Genomic DNA, 19,684 nt, shown 5'->3' with positions numbered 1-19,684 from the left:
ACGGCACTTATGCATTTCTTCTTCCATAAATGATGCCACACATTGGTCTTGCCATTCTTCTAGATTTTGACATCAAACTCTACACAGTGAATGCAACCCATTTAATTTAGTATCCATTAAATTACTGCACAATAATAGTTAAACACAGCTACATCTGTATCACACAACAATACTCCTGCTGTATTACCATGGCCAAAGTAGTATGTATAAGTAGTACGCATCAGGTGTCTCAGAGGGACAGACTGTCTAGGGCCTGGACCCCTTATACTTCACAGTCCAGCCTGACCAGCAGAAGAGTGATGTGCTGTGGCCTAGCAGTGGCTGGATGGCTGGTTGGTTGGCCGGTCAGGCTTCACTGGAATGCGAGCCCTTTTGTTTGTCGGTGAGAGGAGTGGGTCAGGGGGAGAATGCCATTGATGATTGCAGAGAGGAAGAATGAAGCTTCAGGAAGTGTTTTCTCTCGCTCTCTCTCTCCCTCTATCTTTTCTCTGTGTGAGAACCTTCACAGCGCTGAGCCTCGGAGGCCACGGTCCCCAGGCACAACCACTGCTTTGTCTTGCCCTGTGAACACAAACCCCTCGGCTACTGCAGGGCGCCTACCGCTGCCAGCACAGGAACACACAGGCACTGCTCCTATTCTGGTCCTCTTCTCTGCATCGGCATGGATCACGTGTAGCAGTGGGTTACTGGGAAAGCGTCTCTCATGGCAGAGACATTTCATTCACCGATACGTCATTTGAGTATCACAGTCCTATGAAAGAGTGCATAAAACCTCACTAATGAAGGCCAAACTAAAAATGGCAGTAACGAGTCAGTGGATAAGAATCTTAGCCAGTGGCCCCTTGAACCAGTGTCTGCGTCTCCTGTCACACTGCTCATTCCCCTCTGTGTCGGGGACTGTGTAGAGCTGCAAATGGCTCTTTCAAAACACACGACAGCTGGAACACAGGGCAAAGGTGACCCGGGGAGTTGGGAGGGGCGTGGGGGTGCAGAGGGGAGCAGCTGCAACCTCTAGTCCCCTGCCTCTCAACTATATGCCAATCCCAGCCAGCCACACCACTGCCTCTTCTCTCCGGCAGCAGCAACAACAGCAGCACAAATGAAGCAATCATTTCGACCATCAAATATTTTACATTGTAGCTTATGGGCCTCTCGCTATGTAGTATTTCCTCACAGATTTCAAACATTGATTATAAGTTTGAACAACCAACACAATGTATCAATCCATTGTTGGGTCCCACTCTAAACAGCCTGGTGTCTACAAATTCTTGCAAGATTGAAAACAAGTCTTTCTCATCTCTTACACACTATTATAACTATTATACACTATTATTATACACACTACTTTAAATAGCTTTACTCATTGGGCAGATGTGCCTATTGCTGAATTATTCCATGCAAAAAAACGCCCTAAAGCAAAACTGAATCGTCTCGAAGTAAGACATAGGTAGCGCCACTGTGCAGGTGTTATATTAACTAGCAGGGGACTCTTGCTACTTGCTGCCGCTGTGTGAATCCACAGAGTAGTACAAAGTTATTGTGGCCACTGGCAGAGGAGGAGAGGAGGAGAGGGGTGGGGGGGATATCGCGAGACTTGTGCCATTATGAACCTGCTTGACACACAGCAGCGCAGAGTGCAGCCTGCTCTCCCAGGGTCGGAACCGAAGCACAAGAAACGAGCAGGAGAAGCGAAAACATCTGGCCGCTCATCATGAAAGAACGACGGGGCTGAAAAATAAAGAGACAACTTGAAAAAGCTTTGAAGGAGCAAATGTAAGTACTACTTTTCCCTTTTCTCCTGTTATATCCGTAGTCTACATACAAAGTTAAGCGGTCTGTGCCGTCTCTTTCGCCGCTTCGCTCAATGAGTTCCTCCGCTGTTTAAAAGGCTCCGAGCACAACGGTCCCCGACGCGGACATTGTTTGCATTGACTGTGATCTGTATGTGGGGCACTTTTACAATCGAAACACAATTACTTATGTTTGGCGAAAGTTTATTTGCGCATTTAGCAACTTTGTCCCTTTTCTTTGTGAGACTTTTTAAATGTGGCCAATATTATGCACACTTCAGTTAGGATTTATAAAAGTCCAAGTGTCTTTTTGAAAGTTTTAAACGGTGTGAAATGTTGCCACAAACCTCTCCAATCTCTGTGTGTTTTTGAGCACTTATAGCACAGAGTTAACATATGGCATAAAGGGGAGCACAGCTGGAGGTAGCGTTTCCATTGCGGTGATGTCAGAGCAGCTGACTCCACAGCTTGCAGTGTAATTAGCAAACAGAGCGCCAGTTTACTCTCTCTGCCCTGCTCTTATTTTTTACACGTTAGCTTTCCTTCCCGATGGACCAGTCCTGGCGTTTCCAGTGCCGCTCTATGCTTGTTCTGTAAACAGGCTGTGAATGTGTGCGCAAAGAAACGCACCCGTGCGCGCCTTTCGTTTTCCTCAGTCAGAACGGACACTAGACAAACGCTACTCCTGTAGGGAGAGTGGATCCACTATTACAAGTGTTGGTGAGCACAGCTCTGCGTGGTCTCTGGAAAAGCTCTACTAATCAGTTTGTAGTATTTTGTACTTGTAGAACTAGCTGGAATTGTTACTTAATCTGATTGTATTTAATGTTTACTTAAAAGTTATGTCAATTATAGAGACGGAGATTTGTGTCTCCCACATGTTTACTGTGGAAGTGCCCTCTTGTATGTCTACCATGGCTTTATCCATATCCTGTTTTTCCTGTTTTTCCCAGGTTATGAAGGAAGAATGGAGTTCCCGGACCATAGCCGCCAGTTGCTGCAGTGCCTGAGTCAGCAGCGTCACCAAGGTTTCCTCTGTGACTGCACTGTTCTTGTCGGCGAGGCTCGATTCAAAGCGCACAGGGCAGTGCTGGCCTCCTGCAGCATGTACTTCCATCTTTTCTACAGGGACCAGCTAGACAAAAGGGACGTTGTGCATCTCAACAGTGACATTGTGACAGCCCCGGCTTTCAGTCTACTCCTTGAATTTATGTATGAGGGAAAGTTGGAGTTCAGCACTCTGCCTGTGGAGGATGTGCTGGCAGCGGCTAGTTACCTCCACATGTACGACATAGTCAAAGTGTGTAAAGGCAAGCTCAAAGATAAAGAACTGCTGTGTCTGGAGGAGAAAATGGGCGAGGGTTTGGGCCTGAGCTGTCTGGACAGAGAGAACTCCTCAGACAGTGAGCTGCACAGTAAGCAGCTCGTGCGGCGACAGATACACGCTCTGTCTCAGGGGGCTGTGAGGGCACCCGCAGCACAAGACTTTGACATGGACAACAGCGAAGTCAGGCTGCCTGTCACTGACTGTGACAGGTCTACACAGGGCAAGCAGAAGGCAAACGGTCACTCTGGCAGGTCCCCGGACCTTGTAGGTGTCAATTATGTGTCAGCAGAGGCCGAGCCCTGCCACCAAACAGCTGGAAAAACAAAAGCTGATGTCAGTAGTTCCACCGTATCACTGTCCCAGAGGTCCCGGGCTTCAGATGACATGGACTGTGCACTGGATTTGTCTTTCAAGCCTCTGTCTAGCAAAGATCCCTTACACCCCTCCTACGTCTCGGGACAGCTGGCCCTCGACAGCCAGCAGCAGGGCACTGAGCCACTTGTTAAAGACGAACACGACTTGCTGTCAGAGCAGGAGGACAGTGAGCCCATGAGCCCCGAGAGCCAGCGCTTTGGGAATAGTGCCAGGAGCTCAGTGGTGACAGGGTTCGCTGCCCTCTTCCCAGGCAACAACGGCTCCACGGCCGCGCTGCTCTCCCAGGAGGAGGACCTGATGGACGATGAGGGGGAGGTGTGTGTGGGGCGGGGGGCCCCAGGCCGTGAGCTGGAGGAGAGGAGGGGCCGGCTTCTGGGGGACAGTGAAGAGGAGGAAGAGGAGGACTTGGCCTCTTCAGACATCTCCACTTCTAGCGGGGTGCTCCTGCCCCCTGGCCAACAGGTGTGTGTGTGTCCCCTGTGCAGCAAAGTGTTCCCCAGTCCCCATGTGCTACAACTGCACCTTAGCTCCCACTTCCGTGAGAAGGACGGTGCTCGCTCCAAACTATCCCCCGACGGCTCTGTCCCCACCTGCATGCAGTGTAACAAGACCTTCTCCTGCATGTACACGCTGAAGCGGCACGAGCGCACTCACTCTGGCGAGAAGCCATACACCTGCGGCCAGTGTGGAAAGAGCTTTCAGTACTCACATAACTTAAGTCGGCACGCAGTGGTCCACACACGTGAAAAGCCCCATGCCTGTAAGTGGTGCGAGCGCCGCTTCACACAGTCCGGAGACCTATACCGCCACATCAGGAAGTTTCATTGTGGCCTTGTTAAGACTCTGGCCATTGGATAAATGCGTCTTTGTAGTGCCATGACAAAAGCCTCTTCATAAAGTCAATACTACTGAAAACTTCCCTTCACTATACTCTGAGTTCACTGGGGATATTTGGATTCTAGTCCATGTGCTGTCTCTCATGTTAAAGATGTAGCAACTCTAATGATTTCCTGCTGGACTGTGTCATAGGCACTACTGCTGTGGTCAGAGGGCGCACATTCATATTATTTTTTATTATGGGTGCTGTGAAATTCAGCTGGATTAATTAATGTCTTTGTTGAACAAATCATATGATGCACTTGATTTTTTTTTTTTGTCTCCATGTTAGTCTGCTGAACTTATCTGAAAATAATATTTGTGAAAAAGCATCTTTTATTAATTTAAGAGATAGATGGGTGTTATAAAAACACTGTATTTTAATGCAATTTTTAGAGTGAGACTCAATGCTTGTGGGAGATCCGAACCGTCCAAGTAGAAATATCATTATAACTCCAGAATTATTTAATTATATTAATATTTTTATTTATTTTCAATATTTTCTGAGAAAAAAATACTAACACATGGCAGCAAAACTATTGAAGTCTGATGACTGGAAATATTTGAAGGATTTTGTGCATTCAATTTGGGGACATGAAGGAAGGTGTAGATTTGGGTTTAATCATGTAAAATTTGCCTCATTTATGAGTCTCTCCAGTTGCTAATGCCAGAACACTTTTCTAAAATAGTTTTTTACTTGATCATTAAAAGCTATTTAATTGAAAGAAGGATGATGCCTGCGTACACTGGTGCCTACACATTCACCTCGAGTACTTACTTAAAATAAAACCTTTTCCACTAATCTGATCAGGAGGAGTTAGTGTCTCCCAGTGCCAACTGACCTCGAAATGGTTTTGAATTTGAACTTTAAGAATGTACAGTATGTGGATATATGAAAATCGAGTCCGAATTGCACTGCATGCTTCCGGGTTAAGTGCCCTTGTTCTGGTTTGGCACCAGTTTTACTAAGAACAAGCCCAAGTGAAATATTCAGAAGAATGGTGCACTCTATGCTCCGTGTGCCATTGATTCATTTATATCTACTTTTTTTCTTAGGATTAACCTTTAAATTCTGGCTGTGTGTGTGTGTTTGTCTACTGATAAAGTTGGAGCCTTTTAGTGCTGTCCTTGAGAGTTTTGTGCTAGCTGAGCTGAAGACTCCGATACAGATGTGTGGATTCTTCCAGGCGTGCAGCGCTAAATGTTTAAATGTGTCTAATCTTCCTGAGAAGACTTGATCAGATTTATTTATTAGTTTGACTTGGTTCAGGGTTTACTCTAAGTCTAATTCTTATTTCTGTAAGCTTGAAAGACAATGCGTCTTGCCTGCTAATTTGGTACTCATTAACTGGTATTTGGGGCTGTCTATTTTCTCTGTGGAAATCCAGTTACTGTATTTTAATATGCTGTGTAGAAAACTCTGGAGAGAATTGGAGCTTTTTCACACAGGAGATAGAGAAGCACTTGTTTTTAGCATGCATATAGTTTCAACACTATTGCCTAGGCTGCTATTTCATACTATTTGGATATTTAATGTAAATATATATTCTTTATTTATGGAGTTATTTGTTTTCCATGTTACAATAACATGTACGGCGTCTTCTTCTGAGACGGCGAGTTTTCTTAATGCGTCTTCCCTGAGGATTGTTTTGTTCCGTATCTAAAACTTGAGAGGACTTGGCGTCACTGCGAGTCAGACGAACTACCACTGTTCTGCCACAGGAAACAGTTGTTCACAAGAAGAGACACACCGATCGCCACTGGATACCTAAAGAACTGGGACAATACTGGCCATTGTTCCCGCCCCCCCTCAAAGTCCCAGGTAGCTCTCAAGGGATCATTGTGTATCTGCTGTAGCTGTAGGGGTAAAAAAAAGAAGAAAAAAGCTCTCTTGCTCTTTGCACTTTTCTGTATTGAATGGAGCCTTTGGAATGTGAGAAATGTATTTAAGAAAAGGGAGACCAAGGAGACTGTAAACAGGTGTATTGTTCGAAAGCATCAAAGAGCAACCCTACTTCTATTATTCAAGCACGACACAGATAAACCTGGGGCACTGTTACTCTGGAGATTACATAAATGTCTTTCTTTGCACATCCATGTAGAAAAAAAAAATGTCATTCACACAAATTTCATGTTTGATACTTTCATAAGCTCTCAACGCTCTGAAGATACGCCTAAAGCAACCATGCCGTCTCGCTCAAATCAATGTACTATACATTTCAATCACAAGGGGAATGTAGATTTTATAGAAGCGGTGAAAGATGTGTGTACATTTGTAAAGAGGTAGTTAACTAACAATACGTCTAAAAACAATTTGAAAAACGGTCCGCAGTTCTTATTTATACCTCCAGGATGGTCACCACACGTGCCTTGTAGACACATAAGCAGGTGTTGCATCTGGAGAAGCCTTTTTATTTCACTGTACATGTTGACTGCAACTATAAGTGACCCACTGAAGTTCAAACTATTGTATCATATCAATATGTGAATCCGGACATATGTAGAGTTTGAGGTTTCGCTGCTTTTGGTGAGATTACACCATGTTTTGAAATTGATATGACAATTTAGAAGAGAAAAAAAAAGAAGAAAAATCATTTTCCGTTTTATTTGTTTTCAAGTCTATACTACTGGGAGCGCTCAACGTTCCTCAGCTAATTTCTGTCGTTGAATGTGAACTCCGAGATTGCAGTCGGAGAGCTGTTCTGTTTTTTTGTTTTTTTTTGCCTGATCCATGCTGTATCGATCTTCTCACTTTATACTGGAATTATGTCCTCTGCAGGTCACAACTGTGAAAATGTGTATAATCATGAAATATTTATTACGTCATTGCTTCTTGTGCAACATTTGACAGACTGTTTAATTTGATAAGAGGTAAAGACAGACAAAAAAAAAAAAATCTTTGAAATGTCCAACAAAAATCTTTTAATAGAATTTGTAGAAGTGCCATTAGAATGTAATATAATTTTTTAAATAAGAAAAGTCTATTTTATAGTAATCAACATCTTCAGTGTTAGTGATGTAGAGATTTAGAGGACAATCTTCATATGCAGAACTGACATTGTTTAGAGGCCTTTTACTTTTAACTGTATGTGCATTTTCTTCTATTGCGCTTTTCTTTGGAGTGCGCTTGTGTGTGTGCCGTGGATATGTGACAATCTTGATTTAGATCTTCTTTATCATTAAGCTGCATAGAATTAAATGGAACAATTTATATATATTGTCTGTGTTCTTTTTTCCCCCCCATGATCCATAACTCTTTGTACAGAATGAGAACACTAAAGTTACTTGGAAGGGTTAGAAGTTTTGCTAAAATCTCACATTAAACAGCGCCACTGATCCAGACAGCAAGTTTGGGCGGCACTGCAATGTGTACACAGACAACACAATGTGATAATACTTCAGGTTTTACAGGCCGTATCTAACCCCACTGAAAACATCAACTCAAGGACAGAGCAATTCTGTGGAGAGGCTGCCCATTGTTCCCAGCCTGTTGCCAATACTCAACATTTAAGATAAAACCTTTTACCTATCTAACTTTATCTCGCTACCATCAAGTGTTTGTATTTCTTTCACTCTCCATTGTTTGCTGGTAAACAACAACCCCAAATATGTGTATCTAATTGTGGGGGTGTTAATGCCAATTCACTGGGCATTTACAATGGAGAGAAGTTTTAATTATTTCCCCGCTTGCACCATGAAAGCAATCCAGCTGCTCCGCGCCGCGAGCCCAATGGGGATGTTCTCGGGTTCCCACCACCCTCCCCCCTCCAATACCCCAGCTCACCCCATCTTCTGGGAACACCATAGAGAGGGCCACACATCCCTGACTGCACCCCCCCCCCCCACCACCACCACCGCTAGGAAAAGGAAAAAAAAAAACTAACCCCCTTTAAAAAGTATGGCCCCCAGAACTTCAGCCTCATCCCTGCCTCTCCATTGTGTGTGTGGGTAGTAGCTCAAGCCAGTCTATTGTCTGGCCCCCAGCTCCCCGGCACGTACTTTTGTGCACAAACAGACGACACGGCGGCGCTGGTCGGTCAGACTGCTGCAACATAAAGAAAACAATGTCCTCCCAAGATCATTCAGTCTAATAAGGGCCCATCCGCATAAGCAACAGCAGTTAGCAGCACACAATGGCAGCCACATTTCACATCTGCCCCAATGGGATCCCAAGCTTAGACTGCATTTCTTACATGGGGAGGGAAAAAAAAAAAGAAAAGAAAAGGCAAGGCCATGTGATAGGGCTTAGCTGCAGGGTGACGAGTAGGGATGTGTGCAGTGTAACTCGATGGTGTAATAAAACATTCCACTGTGAGCCACTCTTATCTGGCTTTCAGAGTTGCTGTGGATTAAGAAAGTTTCTAGGTCCCGTCGAAATTATTTTCATTATATTATGTTGGTAAAATTCTACACAGATTACACTACAATGACACATTAAAGATGGTAAAAGTTTTGTAGGAAAATTTTATAAAACACACAAACCAACGACTAATATTTTAGAAACGCATACTGAGAGCGGATATTTTAAACATTTCGAGTATCAGGGTTACAATAGGAATAAACAGGAGTATTCAATACTTCCTGAAGCCATTGTAGAAGTACTTTAAAAGAAGTTAAGAGGCGAGGACAGGAAAAGTTGTGGATGTCCAAGCTCCTCAAGAACAAGGCCAGCGGTGGGAGCCCTTGACCTCCGTGGGGGGCTGGCTGGGTGGGGTGGACTGCCATGGACAGCTGGTGTGTGGCCCGTGTTTATTTATTTATTTCTTAACAAAAGACAGGTGGTCACACTTGAAAAGGGCAGAGGAAACACATGCGCGCACTTGTGTACAGACAACACACATGCACGGGTTGTTTTCGCCCTCTTCATAGGAACGGGCGTGCATACACTTAACATCCACTTACTCCATTTGACTTTCACGAAAGACTATTGGGTTAAGCTATTGACATCCGCGGATGCAATCGCAGTCCGGCAGAAAGTTGACATTGCCAGTGTGCCCAGTGTCTGCGTACATGGGGGTATGAATGAGAGGATGAATGGGTGAGTGGATCCTTGCTGTAAAGTGTTTGAGTGCCTAATGTAGGTGGAAAAGTGCTATATAAGTTGAGACCATTTACCATTTGCGTGTAAAAATGGGATAAAACTAGAAGTAAGAACTGTGTGATGGAAAACTCTCATAAATTCCTATAAACATGTGCAAACGCTCATTTTGAACTGTTGCTATTTGTTGCAAAATGTTTCAGTCTTTTGTTGCCCTTTTCCCAACTTGTTTGAGATGTGTTTCTGCCATGAATGATAAGCCAACTATGGTGCTATAAATCTCAAAAATGTAATTATTTCATTTTCATTTATTCCATAATCTTGTGTCCAAGCTGTGGGTTCAGAAAGTATTGATGCCACTTAATTTATCCCAATGTTAATATCTATCCACATTCATACTTTCTACCATATTTTTTGGAAACTTATTAGTGTAGAATAACCAATAGAAAATAATAATATATGATTTTACAATAGGACTGCAGCAACATGCTAGAGGAGAGAAGTCTTGAAACCATAGAAAATCTTAAAGGGTGAGGCTGGTTTGATTAAGATTGCACAGTGTATTATCTATATTGACTGCTGTGAGTGCATAAATGCATATCAACTAGTGGTCCCTCTCTCTAACACACACACATAGACACACACTTGAGCTGGCCTTTTTTGGAGCGACTCGCCCTGACAGTGCCAAGACAGCGTGTCCTTGGTCCACTGTACAGCTGTCACTTACTCACACTCGTTGACGCATATTTATAGCAGCAGCATCATTGGGCCCGACGTTCACTCTGCGCACTCAGACCACAGCTGGTCCCCAAAAGAATGGGCGAAAGACAAAGCCACGTGCTCCCGCTGGCCCACTGCAGTTGGTGCTGTCTGGGGCTCAGTGGGTGACGGTGAAGCCCCTGCTATTCTTCTTTTCCTCCTTTCTTATTAAACACACACACACATACACATACACATCCAGACGTGTACATGTTACAGGGGAGAGAACTCCGTGGAAAAGGGCGTAGCCTGACCCCTCGGTCTCTCCTCTGGGTGTCTCGAATGGAGATGTGCGGAAAACAACAGCTGCAGCCTCCCATTTTAAAGATACAGATAAACACATCTTTTTAAGTGAGCTGAGGAGGAAGCTGGCTGTGAATAGCTGTCCTGAAATTTTAACTTATCATCACCAATTAGTTTTCGCTTTTCTGGGATGAATACAAAAAAGATGGGAGAAGGAAAAGGTACACCTGTAAATTAGATGCCTAAAGTAGTACTGTAACTTTTTAACAGTTTTAAAGTATATGATCTTTGTGTTGCCTTTATGAGGGATATTCAACTATTACTAGAATCTTAAAAATGGAGAAAATAAAGTAAAAACATATGTGACAAATGCCCCGGTAAATAATCTGCCTGTTACACATATGACCACCACACATCAACCTGGTCTTGGGACTGGCACAAAGATGTATGGCACAATATATATATCCCCAAATTATCATCACAAAATTCACATTGCACAAAGCCACAGTGAAATGCAAAAATCACTGAGGTGTTCCATCTGACTGAGATTGACACATTTTTTGCTAACAAAGCCTTCAGCAAAAATGCATATGGTAATTTACTGATGTGTAAAAGTTCAGTTACTGCCACGATTTCCTTAAGTTGCATTTTAGCCTGAAATACTATTCAAGTCTTGTTTTGACACAATGACAGATTTTATAAGAATGCTGTTTAAATGTAATAGAAGGTTCTGTGTTGAAACGTTATAGCAAAACATCACAATGATATTGAGACGCTCAAGACAGTTAATGAATATTTTTTCCACATTGTGCATCCCGATCATGGCAATTCATGTTTGGCATGATGTTCACACCAGTTTCCCCACAGGTGCAAACAACTTTGAAAATGTAAACCTTTTTTGTAATCATGACAAACTTTCTATAGGTCTTCCTCTGCAGTACATCACCTCCAAGTTGAAATTTTGCAGACAACTTGACGCCTCACTTACCAGCAGCTGTCTGTTCACTCAGCCAGAAATCAAGCAGTGCCCTCGGACACCAACTGCAGCCTCCCTAAAGACTGGCCCGCACCATCACTGGTCCTCTGAGGAAGAAAAGACAGACCATACAGACTGGAGGAAGTGGTTTCATCTGATATAATATCTAAGGTTCTGTCAGATGGGAGATATACACTATAATGCAGAGGCCTACTTGCGCTGTATACGCACACAATGCCTGACCCTGAAGCTCTATAGTGATGAGCTACAGCCAGCTGAAAGTGATGACTCTGCGTCAAGGTTACCCCCTTACTGTAGGGGCATTTGTAGCCAAATTGCCTACTGTCTAGGTCCAATCGTGTGAACTCTCTCGGGGCTGTTTTAATAAACTCAATAGCAGCATCCCAAGGTTAAAGAATAGATTGGAATTTCATTATCACAGCAAATACCAGATCTTTCTTACATACTGATAGAAACGGTTCAAAATTTATTTTGTGCAAGGCAGAACTACTAGGTGGCATAAGTGCAGTTTGTACAACACCTCAACGTCATCCCACTCTGGTGGATTCACCATCTTTGAGGGCTTGAAATATGCTGCCCTCTGCTGACCAAGACTAGACACAACAAAACAAGCTCTGCAAAGCTTGACCTTACACTACATTTTATAGTCGAAAAAAACATTAAAATTATCCTCAAGTAAGAAACGGACACAGAGGTCAATCTTAGACTATAGGTCTTCAGGAACTGCAGACATTTTTTCTGGTGTAAATCGGACATGATTTTAACACTAATGTTTTGCCCCTTCCATTTTCTGTGAAGAATGCAAAATTAATACCAGTTTAAGACAAAACAAATGCATTTTATTTGATCAGAATTCAGGGTTAAAATGTACAACATTATATACACAATGACATTTGTATCATACACATGAGGCAGAAATATAAAAAACAGTCATAATTATATCTCCTTAGGCACCAATTGTTCAAATATTACTATCTTTGTTGCTTGTTTTGCTTCACGTCGAGCAGCCGCAGCAAATTACTTCATCGTATCTTCCACTGTAACTGAAGAGAGAGTGCGTTTTAAAACTTTGTACAGTTTAGTATTTGGTAATTCGATTGAGTGTATTAATATAATATTGAGTTTGTCTGTAAAATACCCAAAAAATACAACAGCAATCAGTTGCCTCAATGTATTACAGCAGAAATATCCGGAAGACTTACTCTATAGTAGTGCAAACAGAGCAGCAAGAGCTGGAGCAGCTGGAGCACTGCCGGGTGCAGGAGGAGCAGGCCTGTCGGTCACACTGGGAACATTGAGTCCGTCTGCCCTGGCCCTTAAGACACACAGAGCAGCAGTCTGTGGATCCACTGGAAGGACCTAGTCACACAACAAACGGAGTCAATAGAACAATCCATCTTCAATGCAAAAAGGTAGTTCAATTTATGACACTTTGCTGCCATCTGGTGGGTTTGAAAAGTCTGTAAAAACCTGTTTATTTTCCCATTGCACTCTGAAAACATAACCATTTCAGATTTTAGAGTTGCTTTTATTGCTTTAATAGAATTAAATATTTAGAGTACATATGCTTATGCAACTTCACCCACCTTGTTAGCTACCTGTTAAAATAAGCTTTTTCTGGTGGTCAGAGAGGCCGTTTCAGCTACGTCTTGACAGGCAGACCAAGGGTCCCTGTAGTGCTTTGAGAAAGTCGTAGTACACGAGTCTATAGTTAAGTGTGAAAGCAGTCTGCTGCAGTGATTCTCAAACTTTTCACACCAAGTACCACCTCAAAAAGAAAAACTTTAACGCCAAGATTAGATCAAGACCATAATAGGACTAATCCTATACAAATATTTACTATGAAAAATATCTACCATGGATGCATTACTATGGCATGAATTCAATTATCTGTAATTAACCTCTGTGTCCCTGGTAAAGTCTGTTCCAGGGCACTGTAGAAAAGAATCCGCCCTATAGCTGGACTCAGATTAAGGAGGAGCAGTGCGTTTTTTGTCCCTGTGATGAAACACTGGGTTAAGTGTTATGGTCTACTTTATTGTCCCCATGGGAAAATGTGTCCTCTGCATTTGACCCATCCTTTGACGCTGCTGCAGCCACACATAAGGTGAACCAGATGTGGAGCCAGGCTGATTGTCAGAATCACCTGGCTGAAGGATTCACCAATTGTGCATGTTTTTAGTGATCACCTCCATTGGGGGCTTGAGAGTTCGTGGAAATCTGTATTCAGCCGTGTCCCTCATGCTGTCCCTGGACTGTCCAGGACTATGGGGCCCTTTAAGCCGTATCGCACAGTGTACTTTATACTTTCAGTGCTATACGCATGTACAAATTGTGAGCTACCATTTTTACTTATTGTCATTTAATATCTCACCAGTCAGTAAAAGTCTTAGACTGACTATAAGAGTGAAGCTTCTGAAGATATAAGCGAAACGTCCTCAACTAAATTAACGCAGTCCAGTTGACGATACTTTAAAAGGAATAGGCAACCGTTTTTACATACTGAGATCTGTTATTACCCTAGACGGGTTGATGCGCCACTGTCTGGTCTTTTGTGCATTGTAAGGCATAATATTAGCAGCACTTTGACTTTACTGTGTGGACGTCAATGTACTCCTAAGGTATTATTACGCCTTACAATATAGTACCCCTTTTATCCGTTTAGAATATCGACATTATTCATTTTGTGTAACTATACTTGGACCATGTAACTTTTCACGCAACTGTATTGAAATAGGGAAAACGTGGAACAGCTTAGTAGCTTCTAACTTCACCCCACATTGGAGCCATACCTACACTGAGAGAGAGCTAAATGCTAACAACATTTGCGTGACTGAGCACACACATAAAACCAGGCAATTACACATCAACTCGTCTCAGCTAAGGTAAGGACATCTCTCAGTACGTAAAAACGGTGGCCTATTCCTTTAAATTCTTAACCATGTTGGATAATTCCTGGGCAACTTGGAGCCCACACCAAACATACAACCCATGGATCAAGTCACAATAAATGACAACGTGGTAGTACCATCACTGACAAAATCACCAGTGTAAAAAAAAGTGGAGAAAACAGATATAAACATTAGTGTGATGTGGCATAATGTGGACTAGATAAAGCAATGTCCCAACAGGGGAAGGGAATTCTGAAATAGGCTATTGTGTCAACTTCTTTCCATGTAAACGTCCCCCCTGCCCTCACCTTTTGCCGAGTTTCCTCTTTTTAATCTCCCGTCTTGTCCTATGAGAGTTTGTCCCCTCAATAAGGGCTGGCTGCTGCAACACATCTCTGGTTCAGGGAGCTTCTGGGTTGTGCACTTATCCTCTCCAGTCCATATTTTACCCATCACAGCCTTGGCCCCGTTAAAGAGTAGATTCTTGGTTTTCCCTGAGGGTCAGAGAAGAGAATTACTCGCATTTGCATGTGGCTTGGGCGTTCACGACGGCCCTGGGGGTACTGTGGTCAAGGGGGTTGTTTACTTGCTGTACAAGCGATAAAACAGAAAAGTAGCCCACGCAACTGAGAAAATCCATACATTTACGCGTAGAAAACGATTTGATGATGACAATTGCAGCGAATAGGGATACACAAAACACCAAAGTGGAATTTGAGAAAAGCTACAAACAAACGGTGTGCTAAGCTAACGGTGGGCTAGTGCAGCTACATGCGCGCTTACCGTAGATTTCTTGTCTGTATTTGTTCCCAAAGACACCGTTTTGACAGAGTTCATTTGGCCCGACGTGGATTTTGTACTGCGAGGAAAAGCTTTCAGGAAAAGGATAGGCTCTTTTCGGCATTTTGATCGCAAACAACCCAGCGCTCCTAATGCGTAGCTGCGCACACACTTGTTTGACGCAGGTTTGGGTGCGGGAAAAGTACGAGCAAAGCAAAGACCAATCAGATCCGTGTTTTATAACCACGTGGATCTACTGAGCCAATCCGCGAGCCGTGCTACAACCACCTGACTTTTTACGCGGGTATTTGTCGCCTTCAAGAGAGAGGCTGTATCCGAATGTCCACACTATTCCCTAACCCCTCATTCACTACATAGGCCCGCACTATATAGTCGACTATGATTTAAAAAATGAATATAAATAAACACGCACACGCACACGCACACGCACACACACACACAATAAAACATGTAATTGTATTTGATAAAGATCCAATTCAAATGTGTGAAAGCAACTTTTGTTTAGGCATTATACATACAAAAAAAAGAAAATTATAAAAAAGAGATTATTTTAATGTTCATGGTGAAGTGGGACCACATGAGTGGGTCCTAGGCTTACGCGTAAAGAAATATAAACCAAATAAACAATATCATTTTGTGAACCCAGCTCCTTGGATTACATTCTATGCCCTCCATAGTGATCACAACCTGGTTGGCTACATAAAGGCCCCCGATGTTCCGTTTTGGAGACTTTAAAACTCTATGTAAACAAGTGCATTCAATACGGTAGTTATTAGCTTAGACATTGGCATATATTAAATGTATATAGGCATGCACAACATGTTGCAACATATTAAAAGAATAGGCTTTGGAGACTTTTTCCCAGGCCAGGTTTTATTGTCTGGAGAGGTAGCCTATTTCTATTGTCTTCTAGAACATCTGGATCATGCACTCCCTGGACTTCCCAACACCAACCCATTTGACTGTAAAGAGAAAGAAAAGTTGGTGAAAGTGCGGTAGATGTCACAGATTTGTCTATTGGTTGGCTGCTATATTCATATACACACTTGGAACTCCAATATGATTCTCAATAAAGCGGATGTAGTTCTGTGCTTTGGCTGGGAGGTCGCTCCACTTTCTGGCTGCAGATGTGTCAGCCTTCCATCCAGGGAAAGTTTCATATTCAACCTCCACTTTTTGTAAAACATCCATATTGGCTGCAAAAGAGGTAGCCTAATAGTATTAAAGCATCATTTGAAATCATATGTCAAATATTAAATTATTATTATATTACCCGGGAAGTGGGGAATTCTTTTTCCATTGAGTTTATACGCAACACCCACTTTGATTTCATCCAGCACATCTAAAATGTCAAGTTTTGTCAAGGCAATGCTGTGAAGACAAAGATAAATCTGGTGACTACTATGTACATGCTGTGGTGTTGTTGGGAGAGCACAAACAATAATCATTTATGCCTCATTTCTTCAATACAGTAATTCATGATCTTTTTTTTTTTTTACTTACGCAGTGAAGCCATTAATCATGTGAGCATATCGGACAATAACAAGGTCCAACCAGCCACAGCGACGCTTTCTTCCTGTGGTCACGCCTACTTCATGGCCCCGGGACTGCAGAAGATCACCGGTAGCCTGCAAAACGAAAATCAGGCACAATTACCTCTCACTGAAATGGTGTGTCACATAAGCCTACTGCAGATTTAATATTTAAAATGTCACAAAAAGCAAAATATGTAGAAAGAATTCCTAAAGGTCAAAGTTCATTTGACCTTTGTCTATTTGGTAAGTTCTGGTGACAGGAAACACAAGCCCGACCAACACAGTAAATATAACCTGAACCCTAAATTTACCCTGAAACATGTGACGTGCATGAGAGGTAAAGAGTCACAGTCTCTCACAAAATCTGACAGCTGCACTGGCCAGCAAACACAGCCCCCCTGTCTCTGTCTGCCTGTCGGTCCCATGTGTCCAGGCAGCAACACGATCAGAAAACAACCTTTGGGCCCAACATCGGACACTTACAAAACCTGTCACCATTCGCTTTTAAACACCGGGTTGCACGAGTAACATATAGCACACCATGAGCGTTTTACAAATGCAATATGACCCTCTCACGTTAAGTTGCTCTGTTGGGAAGGCTCCAATTCCCACTCTGGTCGTGTAAGCCTTTGAAACGCCAAACACATCCCCAACATTCAAAGGAGGGATGCCCAGGCCGGTGCAAGCCCCGCCCACAGTACAGTTGGACGACGTCACAAAAGGATATGTGCCTAAAAACAAAATGGATTAAAAGCTTTTAATATACAGTTTTTATATGCAGTAGTTGTTGAACATGTTACCAAAGTCAATGTCCAGGAGAGCAGCGTTGGCTCCTTCGACTAAAATTTTCTTTGGAGCTCCGTGAAGTGCTTCATACATGTAATACACCCCATCTCTAACCATTGGCCGCAGTCTTTCAGCGTATTCCTGCAAGATCCAAAAGCACGCATTACAGGTGGGTAAACAAATATTAGAAATGTGCAATTAGTGCCACTACCTTGAGTTTTTTTAGTTGGCCTTCCACGTCAACCACCAAGGAGGGATACATGGTCTGATATTGGTGGACGAGATTCTTGAACCTGGAGAGTGGAAAAGAAAAAATGAATCAGGTGTGGACATTTGTCTTTAAGTTTACGTCAAAATCCATACTTGGTGGAGAAGTCCTTGAAGTCACCCAGAAGGTCGCAAACGCGCAGTCCAGTTCGAGACGCTTTGCTGGAGTATGCAGGTCCAATGCCCTTCTTGGTTGTTCCAATACTGTTATATTACAGACAAATAAGAACAAAAATACATGGATCCTATCTTTGCAAATATTATTTTCATCACTGTGAAAAACTCAACCCACTTCTTTCCTTCTTGTGCTTGTCGTTCAGTTTCCTGTAGGCCATCTACAACTTGGTGAAAGTCAAACACTGTGCAAACACATGCAACAAAAACATAGAAATTAGAAAGCAGATTGAGCCTTTATAGTGAAACTGTCGTCGGAGTGCACATACCAATATGTGCTCTGTCTGAGACTATGAGCCTCTTCTCCCAACCTTTTAGTCCTAGATAGAATTTATAGAGACAACATTACAGTTGTTGAGTCAACACAGTGCTACGTTTTGCTCTACACATAATACTCTACCTTTCTTCTCATTTTTTTCACACTCCTCGAACAGCCCAGGAAGATGTATAACAACCCCATTACCTGTGGAGAACAGGTAAGTAAGATTATTGAGCATTTCCGTGTTCGGCACAGTCATACAAAAGACTGAAGCAGTTTTCACCAATGAGGGATATGCTTTTGGGGTTGATGATTCCACTGGGGAGCAGGTGGAAGTCGTACTCTTTCCCATCCACCACCACTGTGTGTCCTGCATTGTTTCCACCCTGAAAAAATCAAAATAGTTTTTAGAACATACAGCTGGTTTCAGTTGGATGCACTCTCTGGTATATTCTGCTCCTATTTGATCAGACTTGGCTGGGACATTAGTGTATCCTCCACTCTGTTCCCCCTGGCTAAGACCTGGCCTTCTCACATAACACGCCCCCCTGAGAATGTGACCTCGGTCTACAGCCCTCGAGGGTGGGGTTCTCTCTTCTGCAGAACACTGGGTGCCCTCCTGTCAGCGGGGAAAGTGTAACATGAAAACTGCAGTAACCAACTGGGCCCTAGCTACAAACATCTTCTATTTAACCATATGTCTATATCTATAAACTAAGCCGATGATTTATTTCTTGAATTGATACAGACTACTATAAATTGTTTTCAACTTATCACAACACAGCCATAGCCCAGCCGGTTGGGTTGCTGACAGTTTTAAGTAAATAAACTGTTAGAGCTAAGCGAAAGATTAATGTGAAAGAAATATCCACAGTAAACGTACAAAGTGAACAATCAAAGCAGCCTCGCACTTGATTACATTCTTGCTGTGTACATTGGCAGCGATTCTGTAGCCGCTCTCGTGTTCTGCAGCTGACCACCTGTTGCGTTCTAGTGGGCTTCCAGTGAACACCACACAACACAAATATTACTTAAAAGCACATATAGGCCTTATCGCCTGTACACCAAGTACTACCACATCATGCCCAAACACTTACCTGACACCTGCAGACATAATCGGCCTCGGTCGCCAAAAGGTCAACCACTTTTCCTTTCCCCTCGTCGCCCCATTGCGCACCGAGAACCACCGTTACTTTATTCCCCCCGTCGTTGCGCGGTCGCTTCTGTCCCGCGGCGGTGGGAGCGTTGGAGTTTTTGTGATCTTTGGTCGACCAGCTGTGGGACATGTTGATGGTGCCTTGAGTCCGTCTCAAGACGAAGTAAGTGCAGCAGAGTCCGGCAGTGCCATATCAGTAACTTCAGAGGCGATGATGTCAGAGCCAGGCGCACGCCAGAGCGCGCCTGCAGCCAGATGTCCCCCGTTACTGCTCGCGTTAAAGATCAATCTACACACTTGTATTTACATGTATTCATTTAAATACTATTAGGAAATATAAATTGTATCACTATCTTTAAAGTGGTCCATTAGCACCACCTGTATGAACCAAGCAGAATATAACCCAATAA

General features: G+C 43.1%; 3 protein-coding genes across 4 annotated transcripts; 1 reads left to right on the top strand and 2 right to left on the bottom strand.

Moving 5' to 3' along the window:
• Nucleotides 1-549: 549 nt before the first annotated feature.
• On the bottom strand, nucleotides 550-15,286 carry siva1 (SIVA1, apoptosis-inducing factor). 2 transcript variants are annotated; one of them, XM_079573171.1, is made up of 5 exons: nucleotides 15,080-15,286; nucleotides 14,605-14,790; nucleotides 12,608-12,764; nucleotides 12,400-12,448; nucleotides 550-561 (listed from the first exon to the last, which is right to left on the bottom strand). In XM_079573171.1, the coding sequence occupies exons 1-4, from the start codon at nucleotides 15,198-15,200 to the stop codon at nucleotides 12,400-12,402; spliced, it is 513 nt and encodes a 170-aa protein (XP_079429297.1). In that variant the 5' UTR covers nucleotides 15,201-15,286; the 3' UTR covers nucleotides 550-561. The 2 variants fall into 2 exon arrangements, with proteins under 2 accessions (XP_079429297.1, XP_079429296.1); XM_079573170.1 differs by lacking the exon at nucleotides 550-561 and having other exon boundaries at nucleotides 12,259-12,448.
• Nucleotides 1,618-7,567, top strand: zbtb42 (zinc finger and BTB domain containing 42). The gene is made up of 2 exons (XM_079573771.1): nucleotides 1,618-1,773; nucleotides 2,744-7,567. Exon 2 carries the CDS (start codon nucleotides 2,758-2,760, stop codon nucleotides 4,348-4,350), a length of 1,593 nt encoding a protein of 530 aa, XP_079429897.1. The 5' UTR covers nucleotides 1,618-1,773; nucleotides 2,744-2,757; the 3' UTR covers nucleotides 4,351-7,567.
• Nucleotides 15,287-15,785: 499 nt separating the features above from the next.
• On the bottom strand, nucleotides 15,786-19,580 carry adss1 (adenylosuccinate synthase 1). Its single transcript, XM_079573742.1, has 13 exons — nucleotides 19,216-19,580; nucleotides 18,402-18,504; nucleotides 18,260-18,322; nucleotides 18,129-18,179; nucleotides 17,978-18,044; nucleotides 17,782-17,889; nucleotides 17,630-17,711; nucleotides 17,433-17,559; nucleotides 17,209-17,363; nucleotides 16,601-16,725; nucleotides 16,371-16,468; nucleotides 16,144-16,293; nucleotides 15,786-16,059 (listed from the first exon to the last, which is right to left on the bottom strand). Exons 1-13 carry the CDS (start codon nucleotides 19,402-19,404, stop codon nucleotides 16,007-16,009), a joined length of 1,371 nt encoding a protein of 456 aa, XP_079429868.1. The 5' UTR covers nucleotides 19,405-19,580; the 3' UTR covers nucleotides 15,786-16,006.
• Nucleotides 19,581-19,684: the final 104 nt, after the last annotated feature.

The sequence above is a fragment of the Gobius niger genome (assembly GCF_951799975.1).
Source record: "Gobius niger genome assembly, chromosome: 16".
Classification (NCBI taxonomy): domain Eukaryota; kingdom Metazoa; phylum Chordata; class Actinopteri; order Gobiiformes; family Gobiidae; genus Gobius; species Gobius niger.
Note: the sequence above shows the minus strand (reverse complement) of the source record. Positions and strands in the feature narration are given on the sequence as shown.